Raw genomic sequence first — 23,757 nt, forward strand, 5'->3', positions numbered from 1 at the left:
AACACCCTCCCCTCCTCTAATTTTTTTAAACCCTTATCTGAATATTACTTAATCTCTTACAAGCGTTTTTCTTGAATTATTGTTTGCCAATTTGAAGGTTTTAGTATTGAAACTAAAAATGGATGAATCAGCCATTGATGTCACATTTCCAGAGAATGCTGTCTGGCCTTCTCGTCCACCGGGAGACCGTGGAACAAATTCAGGAACTGAGGCGGCTCAAATTAATCTCTACTTGCTGGCTAAACTTGAAGTTAATTAATCACAACCTGTGAGTGTCTACTTTACTTTATTATAATCAAATGGATTAAAATGTTAAAAAGGATGAAGAAAGGGAGGAAAAACATGGATTATTCTTAATCATATATATTGCACCCCACAATTTTTAGATTTAGATTTACTGATAGAATTTTTTGTTGGATTGTCGGCATGAATTTTATTAAAGATCTAATGAGCGAAAGAACTCTCTTGCCAGTGATTTTCATATGATTAGTTAAGGACTCACTAACCATTTTTAGCAAGATGAATTGAACTGGGTTGAAAGAATGAATAGAAGTACTTCAACATAATTAAGTTCCCAAATTAATCTCTAGCTGAAATGAGGAATCAATTAGTTTACCTCAATTAACGCCAGGGACATCAACAAGCAAACATGTTGTAAGGTCTTTTTATGGAGGTTGAGATTATCAGGCAGCTCCCAAATCATGCTTTTATTATTATTATTATTATTATTAGGTTATTTCAATTATGCGTTCATTGACGATTTTAAGATTAATCGGTTAATTTAGGTTGTTTTGAAATTTTTTTATTAATTTTTTAAATTAATTTTTTAATCTTACCTTATTAAATAATTAAATTTCATCAATTTATTCAATTTTTTTTAAGATGTTATTTCAGTATTATAATTATATATGTTATAGATTTGATATGCTAATCTAGATAAGTTTGGTCTTGAATTTTTTTTCAACTTTTTCTTTTTTATTTATTTTTTTTGTTATTATCATTGTATTTTTTATTCATATTTATCTAGATTATACAAGCTTATTAAATCCATTGAAGAATTTTTTTTTAACCAACGTTTAGCCTTTTCATTGTTTTCCTTTGAAGCAGCCAGAATTCCTTTCCAAGTTCTTGTGCTCAAGTCTCCGACCCTGTACCTGGTCTTGTGTCTTTAAGCAATGCCGCTAATTAATCAAATGGCCAGTTGAATTGAATTTTGAATGTTGTTGGAAAATTTGCTAAAAACCATAAGCATATTTGAAATTTAGTACACTCATTTTTTATTAAAAATTTAATGTACATGTATTTCAACATATAATATGACTTAAACAAATTATAAATTAATAAAAAATTAATCTGAAATAATCTTAGTTGATGAAATACTAAATACTCTAAAATAATTTTATCTTACTTTAAAAAAATAAAATTAGTATTTATAAGGCAAAAAGTTGAAAAATTAAAATTGAGTTCAAAATACACCTAAACTTTTAGAGAAAAAAATATTCTTAAGTAAAGTACACCTCATTTTGAGTTTATTGTAAAACTTGGATATGGGCTTGATTCATCAAGAATTATTATTTCTAACTCATGAGTTATGTCCAATCTACAAAATATTAATAGTATCTTCTATAAGTTTGTTTTTTGACAAATCTAAATAATTTTCTCAATTCAAAAATTTAGATTTACAACCACTATATTTATGTTTAATTCTTGATTTATAGTGGCTAATCAAAGATTAATAATAAAAGAAATTAATTCTAATTATTACTAAAATTAATTTTTTAACTTTAGAATCCACTATAAAAAAAGGTGAAGGAATAGCATCACTCGTTTTTTTTTTACCCCCGATTTTTACAATCTTTTACTCTCCTCATTTTAATGTTTTCCCTATCTTTTTATGCTTTATTTTTCTCTTTTAAATCTAGAGCTTATATTTACTTTATTAAAAAATAATTGAGTCATTTTATTTTGATTTAAAGACTTTATTTAAAACTACTTTTAAACTAAAACTGTTGTGGTGAATTAATCTTTTGGTAACTTATATAGTAAACACCCTAGTTACACCAAAGAAAAACAATTAAGTTTTTATCATAAATTATTCATCTTTGACATCAACCAAAAAGTTTAATTATTTGAAAGTACTTCAATAAATAAGTACTTTTTTATTTTAATTTAAATATTGATATTTTTATTATTTATATACATGCTTAATTTAAATATTGATATTTTTATTATTTATATACATGCTAAGACTTTAAGTTGATATCAATTATAAATTTTAATATATATTTAATACAGATGGTAGAATTTTATTATTATAATTGTATTAAAACTATTTTTTATATAAATTTTTATCTTGCATGCTTTTAGATTTAAACTTGTATGAATTCTATCTTTCATTAAAATATCTTTCATGTTTTAAATGCACTAAAAACTAAATATCATTTCTTGCTTAGTAATTCTATACATTTACAATCAATGAGAATAAAAAATAAAGAAAAAGGAAGTGTCTTCTCTTGAAGAAATCCAAATGATAATGAACTTGCTAAATCTCGTTTCTATGAGGTTTGAAACTTGGACATGGATGATGAGAAATGATTTACATTACATAGTTAATGTTTCTGTTTAGCTGCCTTGCGAATTGAGAGATTGACGGTCAAAACGTGGATGTCACCTGTAGGCCATCCAACTTGTGTTTTGCGAGTTACAATGCAAACTCGTACTCAGATTTGATCAAGTTGCTAGGAGACAGGTAAAAAGAAAAGGTTAAAAATCAGTTACAATCCTCGCCATGTTAACTAATTTCACATCAAAGACAGCGAACTAAACACCACGATTGCTACTAAAGAAAGGCCCACGTTAGCAATGACTGCTAGGGCACTTGAACGAGGAGAGGTTGCAGGAGGAGGGGAGGCAGGTTTGGTCACGGCAGGCAGTGGTGGGTCGACAATATCTGCAACATCCAAGGCTGGTGTCGGGGAACTTGCTGGGGGCTGTGTTTCTTCAGGAACTGTCTTCAGCAGACTACCAGCTTCAGCTGGAATGATGCTGTATGAGCTCTCGGGCATGGAATCAGAAGAACAGGGATTTCCTGCAAGGGATCAATGTAATATGTTAGTGTACAAACTTGTGAACTGAAGACTAGGCATTATTGTTCATTAGTACGAAATAGCGCAAGAAATTATGGTTTTGGCGATTCTATACTTAAATATCTGCTTGCAGTTGCTGGGTACTCGGTTATGATTCCATCAACGCCAATCCCAGAGGTGTAAGTTGCAATCTCTATTGTAGGATCCGCAAAGTAATCGAATGCAAGGGTAACAAATTCATTCCTTAGAACTGTGACATATACTGAGATATTCGCAGCATGCATTTCATTTACGACTTTGGTTGTTGCTGTAGTGAAGCCATCACTGGTGGGCACGATGGAAAATCGTGGCAGGGTTACTGCATCTGCATATTTTTTTATCTCGCCCACTGGTGTCTTGGGTGCATCACCGATTTCATCTTTAAGATATAGTACTCTACTGTATGCTGGGACATTCTGAAACTTCGACAACACTGAAGTGTCGTCTGATTGGATTAGGACTTTTTGAGTGGATTGCTTGTCAAATGTGGCATTGCCCAAGGCAGTGTTAACAGCAGATACTATGTCAAGACCCTTCTGTGATGCTAGGTAAGCGGCATTCTGAAGACCAGTGATGTGCGTTAGAAATTTGTTTTGTGGATAGACATTCAACAAATATGTAGTGAATATAAGTATGACAGCAGAATTTCCAGTGAAGTGAATGATTTTGAATATGAAGCTAACACTGCTAGAACACAGTTAAAATTTATGAAAGAAAGAGGCTCACCTCTATGTTGATTAAAATCCCGGTAACTGCCTTTACTTTAGCCAATTCTAGAAATTCAGCAAGACTTAAAAATTTACCCTTGTTCTTGTTTGCAGGGTTTCTTGGCAAGCCACCTTTATTCTCAAAAGGACTTGTCAATTGAGCTGGAATAAGAAAATTTTACTGTCAGGGACTTCAGAAGATTACTTGAAGAAAACTGTTAGCAAATTTATGGATGGTAGAAGAAGGAAAGTTTACGTTGCAAGGTTTGAATATCGCTCCATGAAAGGTCAAATGAAAAAATTCCAGAAGACTGTTGAATTTCAGGGATAGTGGTAGAAAGAGACATAAAGGTAGCTGCAGCAGTTGTATCTCTGGTAACATCCACCGAATCCAAGCAGAAAGCCACTCCATCCTTTGACATTTGAACAGAGCAATCTATTATGTCAGCTCCATCTTCTAATCCTTGCTGATAAGCAAGATCGGTGCTCCCAGCATAAACTCCACTTGCTCCATTGTGAGTTATGATCAAAGCTTGTCCTGCATATACATTTTTTGTGCATCATTAACCAGTTGCTCTGCTATCTATTTTGCTCTTGTGCAGTGTGCGTAGAATATGAAAATAGCATGTACCTTTTGTAGGTTTGATATCAGGGTACTGAGCAAAACATGCTGCATAAGAAAAATAAAATCTGGAGGGTTAGGTAAGGTTGTATTCCATGCATGTTTATCTTGACAGTAAATTAAGATGCTTTCTAAGAAAACTTAGAATGCAAAATCCTTTCTTTTAATGTTGTTTTTATCTGGGAGAAAATGAAAAGCGGAGAAGGCATGAGAATATATAGACTTACCAACAGCTTCTGATGCTGTAGGAGGAAAATCTGTAATCAATCCATCAACAGAAAACTGAGAATTATCAATGAATTGCAGATACTCGGCCGATGGATCATAACTATAATTATAACTTGTAGTGAAGTCGTTCGCGAAGCCAGAAGCATATACTTCAAGACCCAGTTTATGAGCATCATTTACTAGACTAGTGGGAGCATCGAGATAATTAGCCGTATTAACAGGCCATATGTAATCTTTTGGGACAACAATCCCGGAAGCGAATTTCTTGATTGTGGCAAGATTTCCCAATATTGAACCATAAGTTTGATTGCTTGTCGGTTCAGTTGCCTTTTTGTCCAGGAACACAAAGATGAGCTTGGTCTTAGCCTTTTTCACCAATCCATTCATTCTCTTTAAGAAACCAATCTCAGGAGAAGATATGTAATTTACACCCTGCAGTCTCGTTGCCTTTTGAATGTAATTTGTGACACTCAGTTTGTTTTCCGTATAGAACGCATCGTACTGCAAACCAAGAGCATATAGAAAGCTAAGGCATTAGCACATTCTAAAATGTTAAATAGGAATTGGATGCATGTAGATTTCTGGGCATGACACTCGATGACACTGCAGATCTTGAAATGAGAATTCAAACAAAGTTGTTATCAGAAACATCTACAGAAAGAGAGATGGACACCTGAACATTCAACCAAAATGCTGGGGGATTGGAATTTCTGACATCGTCAACAGTAGACATGGGCAGCATCCCGTCGAATGCACTCGGCCGAGAGAATATATTTTGCACCACTGCATACGAGCCAACGCCGAAGAGGAATTTTAGTCATTTTAAGGCACAGAGTAATTTGCAGAAGCTTATTTACCCTTTCCAAGCCATGGATTCTTTCTTATGCATAATCTTATTCTTTCTTATATGCCTATTTACCATTCCTAACTTTTCTTGGAAGACATGGTATCTGGATTTCAAGAAGATTACGAGAACACAAGAATATCTCTCTATAAAACAAAGATTTAGTTTCTGAGACTTACAAGATACATTGGCAAGGAGCTGATCAGCTGTAAAATCTAATGCGAACCACCCAGTAAGATCCTGCCCATTTACCTTGTAAGTTTTTGATCCCTTTTCAAATAACATTGCTATATTTGTTGTGTTGTCAAGCCTGATGTCTCCCTGGCAAATCCCAACCCCATCTTTTGTTAGTTGTAAATTGCAGAGCACAACCACATCATGGACGCTTGTCCCAAGCGCCATTTGATTTGCAAAGTCACTGGATTCAGGGAAAAGCCCCGAGAACCCTCCGCGGGCTATCACAGAAGGTCGCTCGCCTGCATGCACGATGCACAATTGTGTTGTCTTATCTCAGACAGATTCCAGTTGGTTTCTAAAATATATGCCAAAAAAATAAATAAATGCAGCTACCATTTAGTGTTAGCCATTTCTTGGAAGCAGATTCTGAATTCGCCAATGTTGCATGGATAACAAAGGAAACTAAAAGCAGATACTTGATCATTGTCTTCTAATCCCGTTAGAATAAGGGTCAAACAAATTCAACGGGCCAAGGATAATAAAACTTGAAAAGAGAAGGAACTTGCTTAGAATCTTTTAGAGATTATGCTTAGACAACGAGAAACGTTAGCTAGTTCCCTTGCAAGTTCCAGTTAAGAATGAAGCTCTTCAAGGGGATGGAATGGAAAACTCAAAAAGAAAAGGGAAAAAGAAGAGAGGAATTAGTATGACAATTAAAGTAATGACAAGGATTCAATGTTCTTTTTTTAGTTTTGCTAAATTAACTCCAACGCGTTTTAATCGCATTAATGGCTGGCGTGAACAGTTTTGCTGTCTTGTTATAATGGTTTTATTTATGAACTTGAGAGTTATTTACTATTTCTGATTCCTAGTTTTTAGTTTAGAACCCTTTTGCAGTTGATTTATATCTCTCTTTCGCGGCAAAGATGACAGCTAAAAACTTAAGACTTGACTGTTTTTTGAGACCCTTTCTGATTTAATGTGTTTATCTCAAGGGCTTGTTCTGTCTTCCATTGAAATTCATAAGTTTGATTGCGACGAGGATCACATAAAACTCCCACAAAAAATGTTCTTTTCAAGGCTAGTTGATAGGTTGGGAGGTTTAGAAGGGAGCACAAAACACTTGCAGAACAAATAATCTATTGTGTTTAAGGGACATTTCAATATTTAAGTTTGTTGGCATATAAGGAACGAAGCCTTAGAAGATTGTTTTGTGCATGTTTAAAGAGACTAAAGAGGATAATTGCAATTACAAAGGATGGAGTTTAATCAATTAGATTCAGGTTTATTTTTTAAAAATTATCAATTCAAATCTTTTGTCTCATGTCCTTATAAGGTTATCAATTTTATTTCGTTGCACTCAAAATAACCAAAACATTTCATATCAATTCAAAAAAGAAACAAAATAGAACAATTTTCATCTTATTTTAAACTCAGTTTATTCTAGAATTCCATATATTCTATTTCAATCTTGAAAAGCCATTAAATCCAATTGAACTTAGTTCAATTTAATTAATTTAATCATCCAAATATAAAAAGTTCTTTTTCATTACTATTTTTAATAACAATGATATTAATAAAAAATTTAAAATTATTATTATTATTTTTATTGACAATGATATTAATTTTTTAAAATTAGATTTATCACTAATATATATAATTTATATTCATGTTGTTGTTTTTTCATGTTTATACTTTGTAAAAATTTGAACAAAACAAGGGATGTTTTAGATCCCATTAGCATTAATAACATTGACCTAACTTTATATTTAAGATATTTGTGTTAAAACAATTTACTTTCACAATATTTTGATATTTTGTTTAAGTTGAATTACTTTAAATTTTGAAATTATAGTTGTATGGCATTGTGTTTGTATTGCATAATTTATAATTAATTTATTTTAAATTTGAATTATGTTTGTTGAATATATACAACCCCAAAATGGCATGTCGACACACTCCAAAACTGAAATATTTCATTTCAATTGAAAAAACAAAACATCTATCGAAATGAAATCGACAACCTTGGTCCTAAGATATATGGGCAAGGTGATCTAGGATGAAGCTCATATATCTATTAGATTAGACTTGGAGAAGTTTGTAGAGATACGCTGGGCTAAGTCAAATCTTTTTTAATATAAAAAATATTAAGTTAGTGCCGATATTTTTTAAGAAATATAAAAAAAAATAAGATCTGAATTATTAACTTAGATTAAATAAATTTAGTTAATTTAATCATATAATTTCAAAAAGAATTAAATAACATGAAAAAAGTAATAATTAATCATACTTGATAAGAGAAAAAAGAAATTCATCATAGATTTATCATCACTTTGTTTTGAACACTGCTGAACCATCTAAAATAATTTATCGAGCTAAGGAAAATTAATTAAAATAGCATGAGATGAAAATGTTATATTTATATTTAATAATTTTAATTAAGTTAAAAATAAAACTTTTTAAAAAATTTAAATTAATAAAAAGATAAGGGAAAATCCCTTTGTTACATCAAAGAATTACCAAGCATACATACAATTTTATTATTGACAACATGCATCTCAAATTGGCTAGCTGGAAGGCGAATAAATTTATCGCTAGCAGGTGGGATTACTTTGTGCAGATCAGTGCTTGCAAAAACTCCTTTATTTATATCCTTTGCAAGCTGCATTACTCCATAAATTAATTTGCAGCAAGACTGAAAGAATTTGCCGACGATTTACTTGGGCTGATAGTGAAGGAAGGCGAGGCAGACACCTTATCAAATGGAAGGCAATTAGCAAGCCAAATGAGGAAGAAGGGCTAGGCATCTACTGTGATCTGTGTACCATGAACAAAGCATTTACCATAAAGTTGGCATGAGGTTTACTTCAAAGATCTGACAGTATGTGGATTCCAGTTCTGCAAATAACTTGTTTAATACCCCACAACCCAGTAATTTATCAATTTAAGTTTTAACATATAGTTTTTCAATGAACTATATTGTTTAATACCTCATAATTCAAATAAATTGCAATTTCAATTTTCATTTCCCATTTTAAGTCAACATAACCTACCAATCAATTTATTCATATTAAAACAACAAGTTTATATCAAGCACTCAACTTTCATAATTCAAATATATTTAGCTACCCTAATTATACTTTTAATAAACCATCTTATATGTCCACTTATCACATAATTTTACTGATTTTTCAGTAACTCTACAACCATACATATAATCGACTACCATAAAAATAGAATTTCTAAAATTAAATTTTTAATTTATTTTAATTGGCTTTCAACAAGCCATATATACATTTAGTTCTTTTATTACTAATATATCATTCCAACACATAAAATACTTAGGTTTTAAATTAATGTCCCACTTCCCTAATGAAAATTCTAATTTCATAGAACCCTGATTAAGGAGAATTCAATCACACCACAAACATAACCCAAATTCTAAATATTATATTTCACATGAATCATAATTATGATTAAACTCATTTTCATCATATTAATTTAGTTTAGACATTATAATATCATTAAGACCTCTCAAATCACAAAATTTATTAAATTTTTATATTTTTATCATTCCAAACATGTGAAAATATTAACTAAACTTATATTAATCTACCTTATAACCATGCACAAACAATCAACACCATTATAATGCTAAAACAATACAACTAATTTACATTTCAATTTTTCCAAAATGTCCCATTAATGGATCACAAATTAAAAACTTATTTATAATAATGATAATTGCATATCCTGACATCATTAAAACATTAAAACTAACATAATTTCATTCATTTTAGCCGAAATTTATAATTCCAACATTTCAATATAATTAGAACAAATCTCATTAACATAAAACAATTAAACTCCTAGTAATCCTCGTTAAAACATTCAACATAAATCTCAAGTATTTTTAAATATAATTAGAACATCACAGGCAAACTAACTTAATTAAATTTTTAAATTGTTCTAAACTAACTATTCAGCTCATTCAAACTCATAATTAATCATAATCTTCATAATTTATTTCTAAAGCATGCTAGTTTCCATACCAAAAATACAAAAATCACCATATAAAATCCAATTCAACAATTTCTCATTCAATTTAAACAGATCTCTTAACCTTCATACATATTACTCATACTCTCAAATAAACCTCTATTCTAATAACAATATCTTAGGTTTTCATATCAATTCCTAAACATCTAGTATCACAAAATCACACGAAATGATATTCACCAATTTTTCCTAAACACACCTTCATCATGTAAATCACGTAATGCAAATAAAAAAAAATTTAAGTATAACTTACTCATACTTACAAATTTAATAACCATGCATTACCACAAATTTCACATTATTGCAATTTTAATTTTCATTTCCTATATTAAGTCAACATAACCTACTAACCAATTTATTCATATTAAAACAACAAATTTATATCAAGTACTCATTTTTTATAATTCAAGTATATTTAGGTACCCTAGGTATATTTTTAATGAAACATCTCATATATCCATAACCAATTCTCAGATAATTCGTTATCACATAATGTTATCAATTTTCCAATACCTCTACAACCATGCATATAACCAACCACCATAAAAATAGAATTTTTAAAATTGAATTTTCAATTTGTTTTAATTGGCTTTCAACAAGTACTATACATTTAGTTTCTTTATTATTAATGTATCATTCCACCACATAAAATACCTAGGTTTTAAATCAATGTATCACTTAATGAAAGTTCTAATTGCATATAACCCCCATCAATTAGGAAGAATTCAATCACACCCCAAACATAACCTAAATTCTAGGTATTATATTTCACATCATAATTATTATAAACTCATTTCCATCGTATTAATCTATTTTAAACATCATAATATCATTAAGACCTCTCAAATCATACTATTTATTAAATTTCTACATTTTCATCATTCCAAACATGTGAAAATATTATCTAAACTTGTATTACTCTATATTATAACCATGCACAAACAATTCTAAATGTTTTCAATATCATTATAATACCAAAACAACACAATTAATTTACATTTCAGTCCTTCTAAAATCTTCAATTAATGCTTCGCAAATCAAAAACCAATTTACAATAATGATAATCACATATCCTTATATCATTAAAACATCAAAACTAACATAATTTCATCTAATTTAGCCAAAATCCATAAGTCCAACATTTCAATATAATTAGAACAAATCCCATTAACACAAAACAATTAAACACTTAGTAATCCTCATTAAAACATTCAATACAAATCTCAAGCATTTTTAAATATAATTAGAACATCACAAGCAAACCAACTTAGTTAAATTTTCAAATTGCTCTAAACTAATTATTCAGCCCATTCAAATGAAACTCATACTTAATCATAATCTTCATAATTTATTTCTTAAGCATGCAAATTTCTATACCAAAAATATCAAATCACCACACACAATCCAATTCAATAATTTCTCATATAATTTAAACAGATATCATAATTTTTATACACATAACTCATACTCTCAAGCAAAGCTCTACTTTAATAACAATATTTTAAGCTTTCATATTAATTCCTAAACACCCAATATCACAAAATCACACAAAATGATATTCATCAATTTTTTCCTAACACACCTTAATCATGCAAGCATGACACGATGAAAAGATTGATGTCTTCTCCCAAGTGCAGGAGTGTCGAAGTAATAAATAACCCGGCAAGACCGGGGTCGAACCACAGGGAGGTTAATTATACAAATTATAAACAACAATTATAAAACAACAATAACAACAACAACAATAGTAATAATACTAGTAGTAGTAGTAGTAGTAGTAGTAATAATAATAATAATAATAATAATAAAGAAAGAGAAGAAGAAGAAGATGATGAGAACTTGGAGATGGAAAATTAATGTAAGGATTAAACAATAATAATAACAAATGTCAAGGTTAGAGGTTCCACTAATGGTATATCAAACAAGTATAGTATAAACTCTTATTATTGAATTGGAAACCACACACAAAGGAGGTTCCAATCAGATTATATATTGTTAACATGATTACATTAGTCATCTTATTCAATTAATGCTAATACTTGTAAATCTCGTCAAGCATTCATGATTATAACTTATGTTAACAACAAATCAAGTTCCTTTCATAGCTCAGGTGTCGGTTATACCATACATTATGGGCTATGAAAGTGCCAAACATTTGTTGTACCAAGTGTTATGTAACATAAATCAAGATTAGTCATTTAACAAGCAAAGTATTAAAGAGTGAACAAGATAGCAAATATAAAACATGTTAGTATCAAACATTAAAGTCCATATTAAGTTTACATTATACTTATTCTTACACCATTAGTGTAACCTTTTCACCTTGACATAATTAACTTAGCTAGACATAATGAAAGAAAGCAAAATAGATAAACAAAATAAGAACATAAAAGTTAACTAAGTAAAGGAAAGGAAATGAAAGGCATAAACTTAATATTAATGAAAACAAAGCATAAAAAATACAAAGAGAGAAAGGAAGAGCATGATCTTGATCTGGAAATCAAGATGCCTAAATGCATGGCAAATGCCTCCTTTTATAGGCCAAAAATGGGAACTATTGATTTGATGACTAATTGATAAGTGGGTGACCAACTTTTGACTTGGTGACAATCCTTATCTTCTCTTGTCTGCCCAAAACGTCATTGATAACGTCAAAATTGGAGCCAGTTGTAAACATGAAAGTTGTAGGCAATTGTCTCAGCTTTCTTGTGTAAAAATTTCAGCTCATTTGGACTTCTAGAACTCTAGATATGGCCAAAATACCGAACAGTGCTCGGGCTGGAAGACAGATTCGGGCTTCTTTGTTGTTGCTACAATTTGGACTTGATAATGGCCTTTTTTGATCTTGGGCTCCATATGAAAGTTGTAGGCCTATGTCTTACCTTTCCATCCATATAAATTGGACCTAAATCTGAGATCTGTAGCTCCAGATATGACCCAATTACCGAACAGTGTTCCGGTTTGGATTGCACCGACATCTCTTTTCTAAGTTTGGCCATCTCTTTATCCTTGCAATTTAAGTTCTTCAAGTCATCAATCAATCCTTTCATTTATGTGATAGGCCTGCATTAAAAATAGACATTTACCATAAATTATAGGTATCTTATATTATTAGATACATTATTATAAAACATATTTTATTTAAGGAGTTATTGATATTTCAAGTGCAAAATGATGATATAAAACCATGATAAAAATGCACTTTTAAGTACTAATCAAAGCACATGATGAAAATTAAAACTTTTTTCTATGCATAATTTACTCATACTTTCAAATTTAATAATCATACACTACCATAAATGTAATCTAATTTTTCCTTCCCTCCAAAAAGTTTTTATATTGCTGGCCCTAGAGGTGTTGATCTTTTATTGACTAAGTTCAATTTCTTTCTTGATTTCATCTTATTTACCACATATTTAATGTTCTTTAAGTCAAAAAATCTTTTTGACAAAATACTCTTTTCCTCAAACTTAAATTAAAAAAACCCTAGAACCTGTGAACTTGAGGTTTCTAATTTTTATAAAATAATTCAATTCAAGTTATTAACATGTATTATTTACACCCGATAACTATAATAAAAAATCTAATTCATATTTCAATACACGAATACTATAAATCTTTAGAATGTAGAATTTGAGGATTTTCTCCTCTTTCCCCCAAACAAGATAAAATAAACATCAAAGAAAGAGAAAAATCTTTTTTCTTATTCTTCACATGTTTAAACTCTATCTCTAAGTTCTAAACTATCATTCTTCTTCCTAACCCACTAATTACCATTAATTATTAACATCAAATTCTTCTTAGTAACCTCACTGTCCTTGTCATTAACTCACTCTCTTATAAACAATTAAGAGAAGAAGAATGATAAAGAGAAATGTTGCATCATCCTTTTCTTTTGCTATTGAAATTTTCACTCGACATATAAGAAAAGGGGGGAGGGGTTGTTTGTATCTTATTTGCAAAACTATCATTGTTTTCTATATAATTACAAAACTATCACTCCTTTGATTTTTAACATGAATAGTTTTTGCAAAGCCCTAACTATAAAATCTTTTTGTATATAAATTTATTCTCATTTCATCTATAATCAATAATATTCTTTTAGGATATTTACTCGTAACTACTATAATTCTTCTCTTAATTTATACCATTTTCAATTTAAAGATTCCAAGACTAAATATGGAGTTTATACCAATAGTCAACCCGCATATCAATAAATATATTTAATCAATTATTATGATTTTTACCATATCATTTTACCAATTTTAGACTAGGATTTAAATGTTACTTCCTGTAATTTTACTTAGCCACCAATATTTTTACACGCTGTTTTATTACTTAATTTTATTTTTATTTTTTTAAACCAGCTCACTGGGAACACCCCTTAATCATAACCTTTATTTTTGGGTCAAAAATACCATTGTTAAAAATAGATTTTACTAATTTTTGATTGAGATTTATAATTTTTAGGTGTTTTAGGTCAAAATAGATTAGAAATTAGGTTTTAGGATAAGAAAAGCGAAGCCTTAATTTTCAACTATCTTTGTGGTTGTTGGATTCTAGGCATACAAATAACGTTTCATCTATTTTTTTTAAAAAAAATAAACAAATAACATGTTATTTAAAAAAAAAAAAATAAACAAATAACATGTTATTTATCTGATTTAAAAGAAAAAATTGAGCTTCTCTACATGGGCCTCACCTAGTTAACCTTCATGTTTGGGCTTAGTTTAAAGACTCAGGCCTAACACACTAGGCTAATAAGCCTGTGTACTTGGCCCTTTTTTTTTCGGCCAAATGATACTAACTTTCTTAAGAATTAAATAATTTAGAATATAATATATATAATTTCTTTTAAATTATTAGATTATCTAATAATTATTTTTATATGTTATTTTATTTTATTTATTTATTTATTTATTACTTTGTTCTCAAGCAAATTTTTTAAAAAAATATTTTAATAGGTTTATTTAGCGTGATGGATAATTTTTTCTATCATATAATTAAATAAATAAATAAAACTTGTTAAACTCGATGCGATCCATCACCTAGATTGTGAATTTAACAGGCTAACCCATATCCATTTGATATGTCGTCGCCTTAATATTAAAAATACAATTCACCTTAAAATTTGTTTCAAGTCAATCCAAGTCTTTACCAATTTTTTGGATTGGCTATGTACTTGCCAAGTTGATTGTGTTATATCATATCAATCTTTACATGACTTAGTTTAAAACCTAGACTAAACAATAATTCGAGTATAAGACAAGTTTAGTTATGATAACACATGAGTGTTGTATTATTATTATTATTATCATTATCTTTTATTTATATTTTCTAGACATGATATCACCTTAGTTTTTGCTACATTTCTTTTAAAATGTCACCTCCATAAATTTTGCATCTATATTTGGTACAAGAAATAAGAACTTAACCAGTTTTCTATAAATTTTTCATTATCCTAAGATTTTTCAATTCTTGTGTCCCTTCCCCCTTTCTTGATGTTTCTTGTGCTAATTACCACAAGATTTTGCTTATAATTGATGTCAATCTAGGAAATAGATAGAAACTTGAAATGTTATTTCAAAAGTTGAAGGTGAAAATATATGCCCAAATCATATATGAGGTTGTATAACAAATAGCTATAAAACTAGACATCCTAAGTTTATTTTTAAAAACATGATGTTTTTATGTTTTTGTTTTCAAGTTTGTTTAAATCCTAGGTTAATTTAAGTTTCAAAGAGTCAAGCTATTTAGATATCTGGGTTTGAATAAATACATATAAGTGTTAATTTCTATTGATTCACTGTTACTTGTATGAAGGAGCTAGGTAGTTTTTGTCCAATTCTAAACACATGAAGGCCAAGATAATTGGTTTTCTTGTCATTCTAATATCTTACTATATTTATTGCCTTTTTGATAACTAATATATTTTATAGATACTTCACTTATAGAACTGTGTAGAAGTTTATTGTTAAGAATCAACCTTGATCGCTTGTTAATATTCTTCAACTTCTCTATGATGTTATATATAGTTTATTGAGAGGTATATTAGCGTGAAGAATGTTATTGGCATTCTGCAGGTTGATTTGTGTTCCACCATGAGTTGTATATTTTTTTAAATAAAAAACCTTAATATATAGGTTATTTTAATATGTTTCTTTACATAAAAAAATTAAAATGTAAATAAAAAAGCTTATCTAGATGTCTAATTAAAAAAATTGATAATCATCTAAATAAATAAATAATCATTAACAATAATTAAAAAAGAAACTAAATAAATTAAAAAATAGTTGTAAATCAAGATATTTGATTTTGCAAAATAAAACATTTACCATTTATATCTATTGATTTCTTTTAATTAAAATCAATAAAAAAATAATAGAAATATAAACACATATGAAATTGAGTGAGTAAAATAAAAAGGAAATTTTTTTTATGCAAGACCGGACATATTAGAAATATTATTAAAAATTAACTATTTTTTTATAAAATAAAGCTTATCTATATAAAATAAAAAATATTTAAAAGTTAAATACAATACAAAATAACTTTTAAAAAAACCTATATCCAAAAAAAGCCTACAAAACTCATAGTCTAAATCATAATATTAAGATAAATCTATAGAAAAAATTAAAAAAAAAAAACCATAAAATTGAAGATAAACCATGTGAAAAAGATGAAATTGCCTGTGAATACTTGCCTCTCTCTTTTTTTTTAATTCTAAGAAGAAGAAGAGTTATTTTATTCTTTTACTAAAAAAACAAAAAGATAAAAATACACTTGTCTAACCGTTCAATAATTTTTTAATCTAGAAGTAAATAAATAATTTAATCATTTAAAAAAGTTCGAAAGACAAATAACTTTTGATAATCTTTTTAATGACCAATTAATTATTTAAAAAAATCAAATTATCCTCAAAACTAAAATATCCTACTTTTTTTTTCTCTTTTCACAATTTATATTCAAATATTTTTTTATAATTTTATTTAAATGATGTTTAAATAATTATTAAAATATATTATTTTCAAATAATATTAGTGATTTTCATAGCTATTTTAAAAATAGTTTTTTGAATGCATTGTTTTCTAAATGCACGTGAGATATTTATTTTTAATTTTTTATTATAAATGTTTTTATAGAATTATTCTTGACATTATTATTGTTAATTTTTTTAATACATTCGGTCTAGAATTATGATTTATTATTTTATTTTAATAAAACTTTGATATTTTTTAAATCCAAATAAAAAAATTTGGTAAAAAAACAGATTAATAAGTAAAAAAGATATTTATTAAAAAGATATCTTTTTCTATCATTGTTTTAATTTATTAGAATTTTTTTAGATATTGATTTTAATTTCTTACCATTTATTTTATATAAATGGAAAACATAACTAATAAAATTTATTTATTCTATGAAAAATACGTTAATACAAAACTATACTAGCAATTTCATTTTTTTCAATGATTAATTTTTTATATTTATGCGGTTAAAACTCCTTTTTTGTTTTTATATAATTAAATAAAAGGATTTTTAAAGAACGCCCCGTATTACAAGATAAAAAATCATATATATATATATTACTTTAGCCTTTAATTATCATCAGCAACACGTTTAAGACCTGCTAATTCACCTCCTTGTCACTTTATTTTATTAAATATATGTAACAACTTTCCAATTCTTAATTAAAATTTCTTCCCTAAACTGCGGAAGCGGTACAGATGCATTCATCGGCGTCAGCAGCTCAAACATTTAATCGCCAGTGAGGCAAGCTCCAACGCCTAAAAATAAACTCACCCACATCTAATTAAGATCCCTTTCTTCTCTTTGGCGATCTCAACAGAGAGACTAGAGAAACCTAAATTTGAAAAAATAAAATAAAAAAAGGAGGAAAGAAAGAAAGAAGAAAAGGAGGAACAGAGCAATCTCTTAACACGAAACCGAACAGAGTTTTAGAAAGATAGAGAGAAATTCAATTTAAAAAAAAAAATCGTAGAAAGAGTGAGAGAGATGAAGATCACGGCCCTATTGGTATTGAAGTGCAACCCCGAGGGATCGGATCCGGTTATTTTAGCAAACGCGATGGATGTGAGTCATTTCGGATATTTCCAACGTTCTAGCGTTAAGGAATTCATATTTTTCGTCGGTCGAACCGTAGCTAAACGGACCCCACCCGGCCAACGCCAATCAGTCCAGCACGAAGGTTGGTTTCAATATATTCTCTCTCTTATTATTTTTTTTTTTTTTAAGATCTCAATGTTTGTCATCTCCTTTTCTCGTTCAGCTTTTCATCGAATTGGTGGTTTATTTTTTTTTTAAAAAAAAAAACAAAATTTAGATTGATGTATGGATCCAGTTTTGATGTCTAATTGTGTAATTTCGTTAGTATCTGTGGTGATTTTTGGGATCTTGTGATCAAGATAACTGAATTGAATTATGTAGAGTACAAAGTGCATACTTATAACCGAAATGGACTATGCGCGTTGGGATTTATGGATGATCATTATCCGGTTCGCAGTGCATTTTCCCTTCTCAATCAGGTGATAATACTTGTTTTTGTGGCTTGGATTTTTTCTTATGTTAGGTTGGAAATGCAGCTGTAATTATGATTTTGAGGGACTGTGTTTTGTGCCTCATCAAGACTACGAATTTTGCATGTTATCATGCAAATAGATTGATGATGTTGCTAGGTTTCTTTGTGTTTCTATAATGCAATGATTCCGAGTGACCTTCCAGCATGATAATGTAACTCGATAGGCTTTTTTTTTTTTTTTTTGGAAAGCTGAACTCATTAGGTTATGTGATGGATAACATTTGTTTCTGCCTAAAGTTCATTATATAGTTCATTATATAGGCTGTTTTTTTAGTGCTATTGTATTTGGTGGAATAAATTTAACTGCACTTGCTATGTTATAGGTTTCATTTTAAGATGGTATATTGTAATGTTACAGGTGATTGATGAGTATCAAAAGAATTTTGGTGAATCTTGGAGGGCTGCACAAGCGGATAGCACTCAACCTTGGCCGTATTTGAATGAAGCTTTGACCAAGTTCCAAGTAACTTGACATCTTTATTTATATTTTCTGTTTCATTCTTAATTGAAAAGTATGCTGTAGTTTATCATCAAATCTCATGAATCTCGAGGCTTCTTTTTTTTTAATTTGTCTTTCTAATTTTTAAAATTTTCAGGATCCTGCGGAGGCGGACAAATTGTTAAAAATCCAGAGGGAGTTGGATGAGACAAAAATTATCCTTGTGAGTGGCTGTTGATTACATACGTTTTAGTTTTGCAACTCATTCTTTCCTATTCTCTTTCAGTTAAGATGCCTGGTCAAATCTGTTAACTTTTCTCTTTCCTGTTTCTATTCTTAGCTTTTGGTTGGAGGTATTTTAGTTACATGGTTCTTGCATCTTGGGATTGCTGTTTTGGAACCTTATCAATTAGAAATGAAATACTGCTACAATCAACTTACACTAAAAGCATATTCTTTCTTCTTCTCCATGATATATGCTTCTTTTTTCTTCCTTGGGTTCATATGGCTATTGGTTGACTAAATTGTAATCACATGTTCTTTGGATAGACCCAAGTGTGGGAAACTAACCCCTGGAAATCCAAATTTAACAGCTTACAAACTGAAAAGGGGGTGATTAAGTTGCAGTAGTAGTTACCTGAACTCCATCCCTGGAAAATGCTGGTTCTATGTTGAGTCTGTGGATGGTTATCTCACCCATACTCAGTAGCCTGAATTTGTGATATATCTTAAATCAGTATTACCATACCATTGAACCAAATGGCAGCTTTAATCTCATGTAGACTTGCATAGACCTTTTGCAGAATGTGTTGGTGCAATATGCATAGCATGCACGCTTTGTTTATAAGCCAGGATCTTCCTTGCAGTGTAGCAACTGACATGAGGTTTTCTTGCTGAATACGTTGCATATTTTAATGATTTTGACCTCATAGGCTTGGTGATTCTCAATTTTCAGTCTCAGTTAGCTTGCATTCTGATTTGCCATTGCTTCCTGACATAGGCAATGTAAATGAATTTCTTTTTATTCTTTCACTAGCTGTTGAGACAAACATCATGCCAAAGGACTTAAAAGTAGAAAGTTTAGGCATAGATTACTTTTGGTGATTCATGAGTAATTTACTGAACTTTATCCTTGTAGCTCTCACCTTCCTATGTTAGTCTCGTTGTGACATGTTTGTGTTTATGTTTTGGTACAGCATAAGACCATTGATAGTGTGCTTGCACGAGGTGAGAAACTTGACAGTTTAGTTGAGAAGAGTTCTGATCTGAGTGCTGCATCACAGGTACACATACAAATATGTAAATTACCGTTGTGCTTTTTTCTAGTGTACAGGTATCTGAAAATGTACTTATGCAACTCTTGTATGTGTGTTTATTGGTTTTTTCCTCCTTAATCAGGCTATGCAAGTTTAAGAGTCGTCAGATTTGTGTTTTTGTTGCTTCACTACACCATCATTCCATGTACTAGTATGGTTCACTGCTGAGAAAGTAGTCAGGGTCTTTATAGAGTTTTATTGACAAAAAGGTGTACAACTTTACTACATGACTGTTTATGCTGGGCTTTCCGATAACTAAATAGCATGTTAACTAACATCCTAAAGATATTTGATCATTACATATTTCAAAAGGGCAAAGGACCTTTCGGAGGAAAATTGGATACAATAATTTTTAGCCTGGGGAATTGCTAGGACTTCCATTAATCACATGCTGCTTGAACTTGCATTTGTCATACTTGTCACATTTTCATTATGGTCTGTGCAGCTGCAGTTAGTTTTGTCTCTGAAAAGAAATTTTATGGTGATTTATGAATGCAGCATTTAGTTTTCCTATTGGCTTCTAAAAAATTTGACCTGGTGTTCTGTTGTTTTCACTTCTTAGCAATTTGGATGCTGCATTTTGAAAGTCTACATTATTAGCTTGTGTTTTTTTTTTTTTTTCCTTAAATGGAATCCTATATTCTTCAATGTTGGAAAAATGATTCTGGGATTGAGAGCCTTTATAAAATTTCCCCTTTCCTTCACTTCCTCTGGCAATGAATAGACCATTGGTAATTAAAAGCAGGAAAACTTAGCCGGCTGAGTCCAGATTATCAAACAGTTCGAAAGGGTGATGTTGTACTTCTTTTAGAAACCTTTGATTTGTGTTTTTCTTTTTCTTAAAAACCAAAATACAGAACTGTTTTTGCTTTGACCTTATTTATCTGCTTATGCTCTCTATCCATAATCTCTTAGTGGCTGATCTACTTCCTATAATCCCAGACTGCAAGGAAATCAAATCTATGAGTTACCGTTTCAAAATGGAACTTTAGCACTTCTGTTAATTTTCAAGTCTTGAATTCAGCAACGTTTTTTTTAATTGCACCTTCTGGAGCTTAACGCATAAACTTTGGTTGACTGTCGAAACAGATGTTCTACAAGCAGGCGAAGAAAACCAATCAATGTTGTACCATACTGTAGGCTTTCAAGGGAAGCATCCCAACGCAAGGGCTTCTCATTTCATTTGTCGTGGTGTTGAAGAAGCGGGTGGATGGCCAAATTGTGATTGTAACATCATTCATCAGTTGTTTGTGGCAGAGTTGTGGGATTTCTCCTTTCTGGATATTTGTCTCTGGAATCAAAAAGAAAGGAAACCAGATATTGACGAATGAGTTTCTTATTAGAGCTTTGTATCCTTCGTGTTGCCTAGCAAATATCAATAGTTCTCATACGCATGAGTGTTGCATGCATTTCTCTAGCGTTTCTATCATAGAATTCAATATATAATTTGTTTCAATCATGGAAGTTAATTTTTGTTACCGAACGTAACTCAATTTATTCGACCGAATTTTACCATGTTGAATAAGAGATGATGCACGAAACATGCGTAATATAAGTTTGCAGTCACCTATGCCACAAACGTTCATTGTCTTTTGCTCGCTGTTATAGATTTTTCCCATCAGTTTTAGGAATTAGAAACTAATGTTGTGTTGTGACGGTCTGACATCTTAGAGATCTTTAGGACTAGACATTGATTTGCTGAAATGCAGGAAAGTTGAGAATTAGAAGTAGAGAAAGAAGCTAATAATTAGTAAAAAAGCTTACGAGAAGAGAGAAACTTAGAGGAGGAATAATGTATTGTAATGTCAATAAGATTTCATATAAATAATAAAGCCCTGGTTAGAATCAATTCAGTTTAAAACCCACTAACTAATAAAAGTCCAACAAAAGAAATAATAAAACTAAATATAATTCAATAACTTGAGTTTGGTTGTGCCCAATCTCCCAACTAAGAAGTAATGGGTTTGGTTATTCTCCACCATCTTTATCTATATTGTACGTGTGTAGTGTCACGAGAAGCATCCTACGTTGTGATAATTATCTTACAGGATCAAGGTTATCAGGATAAATGTGGGTGGAAAGTATAAATGTGAATGGAAAGGATAAGGTATTAGTGTAAAAAAAAAAAAACAAAGAGAGGCGGCACTATATAATAGAAAACAAATAAAACGTAGCAAAATATGTATATAATAATAAATTATCTATAATCAAGAAATAGAATCAGATTTCTTATCAGTCTTCTTCTCTCTCTTTTTTTTTTCAATTAATGTATTTTATGAATTCATTTTTTTTTCTCAACTTCAATTGCAACTACATAAAAAAAAATTATGTTTTTTTTATTATATTTGTTATTTTATTTTATTTTTTAATTTTTTTTCTTGATAATTTTATGAATGTTAATGTAGGATTTTTTTCATATGAGATCAATTTTTAGTTGATTTATTTATAGAATTTTCAAATAGATTTAATTATTTAATTATTTTCTAGTTTTGTTAAATAGATTTTTTACAAATATATTTTTAAATAATCAACAACATAATTACATACGGTATTTGTATCATTTATATGATAAGTTTTCTAAGGAAAATACCAACAGAATGAAGAGGGTAAAATTGTTTTAACACGTTTTTCTTGTCAGTAAATCCATATGTAATAATATTTTTTTTATTATCGATGGATTTATTGATAGATAAAAAATTATTAATAAAATATTCATCGATAGAGCATTTTCATCTATAATCTCATCGGTAAATTAATTACCAACGAAATGATAATACAAATACAGACAAAAAATTATATCGGTAAATATAAGAATTATGGTAGTATTATATAGTGAGTGTTATATTATGATTTTTTTATACGTTGTCCTAATCAAAGGTAACAAATTGGTCAATAGTGGATATAACATTAATTATATGAAGATATTTAAATAATCATGAGAGAATTCATCATTTTAGGTGAATTAAAAAAATTATTTGTTCTCAGATAATATTGAGAAACTAGTCACTGAAAGAATAAGTTAAATCACTTATAACTTCCCTAATATTTGGAAGGTCATAACAAGTTACTAGACATTGTATTTGATTTTCAAATATAAATCAATCAATTATTGAATTGATAATAAATTAATTTATTCAATGTATTTAATTTTATTTTATTTAGGATTGTGAATCATAATGGGTCACACACATATAAAAACTATTTGTTATAATTAAAATGAGATAAGTAATTAAGTGTGACTTGATTGTAAATAAATTTTAAAAATTAAAAATTATCACATAATTAATATAAGAGTTGCAATACTAAATTTAAAAATAATCAAATAAGGACTCGATTGAATAAATTTTTAAAATTAATCTAAAACAATGTAGGTAATATTATTTAAGGGAAAATTAATAATTTGTTTTTTATATGATTTTTAGGTTTTTTTTATAAACAAAATTATATGCCTCTTATTTCCTACGAGTAGTGATGGGTGACTAGAGTACACTACATGAACACCTAAAATACAAAATAAAAGAGTTGACACTCTAATGTTTAGAGATTTCTCTCTGATAGTTTGTGTGAATTACTGTTAGAGATGGGGTATTTAATTGTCTTGTGATTTGCAATAATTCAGTTTTAAAATAAATATTTGAAACTGA

At 29.4% G+C, this 23,757-nt stretch overlaps 2 protein-coding genes across 2 annotated transcripts; one reads left to right on the forward strand and one right to left on the reverse strand.

The window, feature by feature from the left end:
- Nucleotides 1-2,618: 2,618 nt before the first annotated feature.
- On the reverse strand, nt 2,619-6,431 carry LOC105131937 (glycerophosphodiester phosphodiesterase GDPDL6-like). The gene is made up of 9 exons (XM_011035163.1): nt 6,097-6,431; nt 5,706-6,002; nt 5,356-5,465; nt 4,682-5,183; nt 4,464-4,502; nt 4,089-4,370; nt 3,852-3,994; nt 3,202-3,685; nt 2,619-3,088 (listed from the first exon to the last, which is right to left on the reverse strand). Exons 1-9 carry the CDS (start codon nt 6,185-6,187, stop codon nt 2,802-2,804), a joined length of 2,235 nt encoding a protein of 744 aa, XP_011033465.1. The 5' UTR covers nt 6,188-6,431; the 3' UTR covers nt 2,619-2,801.
- Nucleotides 6,432-17,440: 11,009 nt separating this feature from the next.
- On the forward strand, nt 17,441-21,522 carry LOC105131938 (VAMP-like protein YKT61). The gene is made up of 6 exons (XM_011035164.1): nt 17,441-17,968; nt 18,208-18,305; nt 18,717-18,821; nt 18,955-19,020; nt 19,994-20,080; nt 21,203-21,522. The coding sequence occupies exons 1-6, from the start codon at nt 17,776-17,778 to the stop codon at nt 21,251-21,253; spliced, it is 600 nt and encodes a 199-aa protein (XP_011033466.1). The 5' UTR covers nt 17,441-17,775; the 3' UTR covers nt 21,254-21,522.
- The last annotated feature ends 2,235 nt before the right edge of the window (nt 21,523-23,757 follow it).

This window comes from Populus euphratica, unplaced genomic scaffold (assembly GCF_000495115.2).
Source record: "Populus euphratica unplaced genomic scaffold, PopEup_1.0 scaffold73.1, whole genome shotgun sequence".
NCBI lineage: Eukaryota > Viridiplantae > Streptophyta > Magnoliopsida > Malpighiales > Salicaceae > Populus > Populus euphratica.